The sequence below is a fragment of the Ceratotherium simum genome, chromosome 13 (genome assembly GCF_057802395.1).
Source record: "Ceratotherium simum simum isolate JZ-2026a chromosome 13, ASM5780239v1, whole genome shotgun sequence".
Classification (NCBI taxonomy): Eukaryota; Metazoa; Chordata; class Mammalia; order Perissodactyla; family Rhinocerotidae; genus Ceratotherium; species Ceratotherium simum.
This window is the reverse complement of record NC_141912.1, coordinates 58,675,152-58,681,151: the sequence shown is the minus strand read 5'-3', so window position 1 is coordinate 58,681,151 and position 6,000 is coordinate 58,675,152. Positions and strand designations below refer to the sequence as shown.

At 41.0% G+C, this 6,000-nt stretch overlaps 1 protein-coding gene across 5 annotated transcripts in view; it reads right to left on the bottom strand.

Annotated features, from left to right (window-relative positions):
- Positions 1-6,000, bottom strand: part of PHF3 (PHD finger protein 3) — an 80,616-nt gene continuing 74,616 nt past the window's right edge. For all 5 annotated transcript variants that reach the window (XM_087438768.1, XM_087438769.1, XM_004423985.3 and 2 more), the window contains 3 exons: positions 5,327-5,416; positions 3,098-3,293; positions 1-2,861 (listed from right to left, as the gene is read on the bottom strand). In XM_087438768.1, the coding sequence (XP_087294894.1) occupies positions 742-2,861; positions 3,098-3,293; positions 5,327-5,416 (2,406 nt within the window). In that variant the 3' untranslated portion in view covers positions 1-741. The remainder of the gene's footprint in view (positions 2,862-3,097; positions 3,294-5,326; positions 5,417-6,000) is intronic.

The window sequence follows — 6,000 nt, the reverse complement described above, 5'->3', positions numbered from 1 at the left end:
TAGGTGAGAAATTCTTTTATCATATTTAGAATCAAAATATCCCTTAAAATATTTACATTTTACAGTAAAAAGGATAGCAAAACACAAGATCATGTACAAGCTTAAGTATTCAAGTTTCTGAAGAGCCAAAAAGGAAAAGGAAAATAATGGCCTACCACAAAGCTGTAGTACATGGTGATAGATGCCTTCAATGAGTGCAGACTAAAGCAATCAATGTACTCCTTGGGTTTCTGATTCTTGGTCAAAAATTGGTCAACTAAATGATTAATATAATCTGATTATGAAGTTGCTTGGCTTTTTGTTGCTCCTCTACAGTTTCTTTAAAAACAGTGCAATTTAAAACAAACTTACAGAGCACACATTACTCGCAAATTAGTCAGTATATAAAGGACATTCACTAGAGGCAGTAAATATATTCCGTAGTTAACTATATTTACCAATTAAGAAATAAAACTAAAATTTCTAAGCCTTTATTGCATATTAATAAAACAAATCTTTGAATATACAGCAATGTAAAACTTTTAAAAATATTAAATTCCTATAACTAGGGACAGTGGTGTGAAGAAGGGATGATGAGCACTGGCACAGAGCACTCTGCACCAACACACAGAATTTATTATTCTGCAAACCACCAATATTAAAAATTTAAAAGATGGCACAATCCTAGCAGGCAATCATAAAGTTTGTAAGATACGACATTTAACAGTTGTTTAAATGCAATCTTGAAGCAGCCTGCAAACTTTACCTTTTGCTCTTTGCTCTGTCGGTGTGGTCCCTATCTTTGTGGTACCTATCTCTGTCCTTTTCTCCGTCTCTATGTTTACTTTTCTCTCGTTCTTTGTCCTTTTCATGGTCTTCACTTTTAGGTTTATCTGGTTTCTTGTCTACACTCCTGCCATCTCTGCTCGTTTTCCCATCTGCTCCTCGATCCCCATGTGACGGCCGGGCCCTCTCTTTATCTTTGTGCCCTTCCTCCCTGCTTTTTCTGTCTCTGTCCTTGTCTTGGGTTCTGTCTCTGCGTCTATGCCTTTCAGATTCTTGCTCCCATTCCTTTTCATGTCGTTCTCTTTTCAAGTGGTGTGAATCACTATAAAATCTCTGGCGATCACCTTTACCCCTACTAAATGGCCTATCCAGTTGCTGTTGGTCTTGCCTACCCCAAGGGTCACTATGGCGCCTTTCTGGTCTCCGAATGTCTTTAACCTGGTAAAAATTTTGTGGGCCTATATACCTTGATGCTTGTGCAAGGGGACCCATCATACGCTGCGGCTGGCCTGCCAGATGAACAACAGGTGGCCAGGGAACCATGGGGTTCTGAGCAAAGCCAAAGCCTGGAGGGGGGAGTAATGGGGGTGGCAGATGTGGTGGGAATCCAAACATGCTTTGCGGGGGGAGCTGAGGGGGCCCTGGGAATGGAAATCCAGAGGGGCCAGACTTGAGATGCTGAAGGTTGGGCTGTTGTGGCCTCATGGGGGAAAAGTTTGCACTTGTTCTGGGGCTGGTGCTTCTGGAAGTAAAGTTGATGCTTTTAGAAGGAAATTCTGATTGACATGCGTTTCCAACTTCAAAATGAGATGCTGCTGTTGCTGATCCTCTTCGAAACGGGTGGACAGTTTCAATATTTTGCATTAAAATCTCCTCCTGTAAGGGTTTTGCTTGTTCTGTTTGAGAAGTGTGTATGTTTTCTACTGACGGCGAGTTTTGTGCAACCCCTGAATTATCACTCTGCTGAACACATGAGCTTTTCTCTACAGAAGACAACTTTTCCTCTACATTGACTTGTTCTGTTAAGTGCTCCTTGTGTGACGGACCAGGCAGGGTGTGTTTTTCTTCATTCCGGCAACTGTCTCCGTCTTTGCTTTCTGAAGCCGTTATCTGCTGACTTCGTCCTGCTGCTTGCCTCGGATCCCTTTTCAGGTTTATAAACTGTGGGGACCTTGTCGTATTAGCAACAAGGTTTTCACTGCAACTCACGTTACCATCTGTGTTTCCTTTTCCTACATTAGACCTGCATGGAGAACTAGTGTTTGAAGTCCGATTATCTTGCAAATTATTCTCTTGATCTGGTACCAGCTGTCTTTTTAATGTTCGCTCTTTACTCTCCACAGCTTCCTCTTGTTTTGAGTGAATTGATAAGTTTGTTAAGAATGCTTCTGTAGAAACATCTGGTGGTTTACCTCTGAGACTAAGATTTGTCAAAGGTCCAGGAGAAAGGGAAGAGGACCCCATTACCGATGTTTCTTCTCCTGCTACCACTGAATTACCTGCAGGTTCTGAAAGATTATCTACTTTAACCTTTACCTCCTTGGCTTCACCATCAGTGACTTCCACTTTATCTATTTTCTCTGCTTTCGGGTTGGTGTGCTCATTTATAAACGGAATTTCTTTAAGAGTGTTTTGTTCTGTCACTGACTGAGCCTGTTCATATACCTGACCAGTAGTGCCCAAAAGGCTCTGAAGTATATCGTCCACTGGAAGAGGTTTGTTTGCTAATTCCAGAGCAGAAGGCTGATTCTCCCAGCCAATCAACACCCCAGGAAGGAACCTTAAAGGCTTTGGTGGCTCCTGTTTGGTTACCTCCACTAAAGGTTCAATTACTGCTGGAAAGTCTTCTGGAACAGTTTGCTGAGGCTTATTTCTCTGCTTGTGTAATACAGTTGTAAAAGAATTAAAAAAGTCATTTTCTTCCTCTGGGGCCTCCTCTGTGGAAACTTCTATTTTGCTTTTCTTATCAGGCGGCAATGCCATCGGCACGCCCTCAGGAGTCTCGGCGGTGTGACCGGCACTAGCGCTATGCTGCCTCTTCAGTTTCTGACGAATAATCAAGCCCAACAACAGATTAGGTCTATGCAGCTCAAGCCCTGTATAAAACCAAGGACATCGATTAGTAGTCACTTTCAATCACTACAGTAAAGGGTAAAAATTTCCTTAAAAGGGTATAATCTAGCTTATTCTAGCCTATTAACTGGGTGCCTGTCCCTGTCAAGTCAGCTCTAGAGGGCTGGACCCCGAGAAAGACAGCAGGATCCGTTTTTTCCCTCTGGTCCCACCTCCCACTTCATTTTATTCACACTCTATTATTATAATGTATACCTACCAGGTCCATCAAAAGGCACAAGAGGGTGTGGAATTTTATCTGCAGCACCCAAAGGAATAAGGTACATATCTTTAACCTGCTTCATGTTGTTAGCAGCTACTCCATAGCGCTTTCTGCTGCTGAAGTATGCAAACAGCAAAGTATAAGAAATTTGATCTTCTTCAGTTACGGGTGTGAAGCGAACCACGCAAATTTCCTATTGAAGAAAATAACAAACGGTTGTCTAAAATGATAACCCAAACAACAGCTTGGTTTTAAATACGATTTCTCAATTACTAATAATCTATTGAATTTCATAATGATGGTTAACAAGTACATGGTTTACCCACTTAAATGCTGATAAGAATACTAAAAGGAAACAGCTCTTAGGAAAAGATCTTTGCTGATCCACTGATGGATTTGTTTTATCTGAAGGTGTTCCATAAGAAATTGAGTCCCAAGGTAATCAATTTGTTCAAGGTGACACACTTGTCAGTGGCAGAGAAGACATTTAAACCCAAGTCTTTTGATATCTTTATTATATCCTCATTTCCAATGTTATAACCTCCAGAGACAACTGCCTGTGTTTTCAGCACACTGCAAATTAACAGGAGCTACCACCACCACCCTTATCCTGTACACACAGACACAAACGCACAAATCCACTGATAATCCAACTTACAGGGTCCAAATTTAGGAATAAAGGGGGATGTGTGAAAAGACCTCAAATAGACATAGGCCATCAATTTTGTAAAATCATTTGACTTAGGAACTTATTGCTTGCCTCTGGGTTCTTGGTTTTGTTTCACATAGAAAAGACTACCAATTTGGTACTAATTTGTTAGTGCAAAAAAAATGGATGCTTTTTCATGAAGGTATACAGTCAAAATGGGGAGAGCCAGATCTGTTGCAAAGCCTAAAGCAATGCAAGATCCTGGAGAAAACATGTGAATGAGCTGAACTACAGCTCCACCTTTTACAAATGTCTGCCATCTAAACTGTCCTCTCTTAGAGGTAACAAATATTACAGTGCCTCAGTCCGTTCAAGACAGAGGTATATTATAAGGCATTCAGCAGTAACATACAGGTAGATCAAGAGTGATTCCCAAAATGTCCAAGAATAATACCTCCTAATACTTGCCCACGACTTTTGCTGTCATGAGAAAGTGACAGCAAAGAAATATAGTAACTTTTTGAATAGTACTTCAAAGTTTATTTGTATTCTAACACTGTATCCGTTTTTTAAAATCTATATCAGAAAAAAAATTCTTTTCAGCTTAAGAACATCCATTTTGGATTACTTCTAATCACTAGAGACTCCTAATCTTAAGAAAGAGATAAAAAATTAATGTTCCCTTAAGATTCATTTTTTGAATGTCTATAAACATGCAAGGTACTCTCATCTTTGGAGGGAAAAATGATTTCTTCTAATGATTAAGTTTTCCTGTGTAGTACTGTTCTATGAGTTAAAGAAATGATAGAAAAGAGAGAGAAAAAAAAAGAGAGAAATATTCCTGTGATAGAGGCTACCATCTCCCAGCACCTCCTCTCCTCCTTTTCTCCTCCTACGAGGATAAGCCCTTACCTTCTACCCAGGCACATGGCCATCCACCGACTGCGCTTCCCAGCCTCCTGCGTAGCTGTATAAGGAAGCCTATGTGACCAAATCCTTGCCAAAGGAAGAGAAACAACTGCAATTCTAGGTCTGGCTTTTCTAACAACGAGACAGGCATTCTTCATTTTTTCCCACTTGGTGCTGATAAGTCAGCTTGGACCACGTTTGACTGATAAAGGCGGCAGTCGTGGAAACAGCAAAAAATGAGACAGAAGGAGGCTGGTCCCTGAATGGTCCTGTAGAACCAGAGCCGCCTGACCATCCTGAATGACCACAACAGAAAAACAACCTTCTGTATTCTTTGAGCCACTATATTCTGGGGTCTCTGTTGTAGCACCTGAGCCAATGTCCTAACTAAACCAAATGTCTATAACCCAAAATAGGCAAAATCCCAGGACATATCTCAAAACCTACTCTAAAACTCTTCCAAAACACTGACAGAAGTCACTGAGAAAGCACACCAGAAGGAAAAAACCCACAAAATGAAAGCTGGGCTGTTTTGAGCGGTACAAATAGCTTTAGCTCAGTTCTGTTGGCATCTCCTGCAGATCTGGAATTTGCAGGGCTCCTCCCCGGGGACCATGCATAAGAACTCTCAGGGGTTACTTTTCACATATGCTCCCATGATTCCTTACCTTGGTTCCTGACGCTTTAATTTTTTCCACATAATCCCAAACCGTCTGTGGCGATATCCTGCCTCCTACCTGAATACTATCTGGTAGATCCTGTGGTAAAAGATGAAGGTAGTCAATGTACACAGGATATCTTTATCATAATATTCATACCTCATACAAACTTAGCTCTAAGACTCATTTGAAATGGCAATAAAAAACAAGTAAATAAAAAGACTATGAAATGCATCAGAGAACAGAACAGAATACAGGGACAGCACTGAGGCTTCACCTCCAGTGTCAGCTCCAAGTGCCTGAGGTGGATGCCCAGAGGACAGTCAAGAGAGACTCGGGCCATATCAGCTCCCAGTGGAGAGACAGCCCAGGAAAGGAGGAGAGGCATGCACGCCACACTGACAATCCAGGAACACCACAGGTTTCAGGACATCCGGGAGACTGCCGTTCCCCCTTCTCCTCTCGTTTTTCTTTTGCTGGCAGTGGGCAGGGTATGCCTTAATCACTAACAGCTGGATTTTAGATGTTATTGAGTTGAATTATAGAGTGTATTTTTATCCAGAAGAGAATAACATGGTAATAATGCCAGCTTCACTTTTTTAAAAAGGTACAATCTTTATGAAAACAGATGACTATCCATAAAATCAAGAACTGTGCAATTAAAAATACTTAAAAACTTTAAT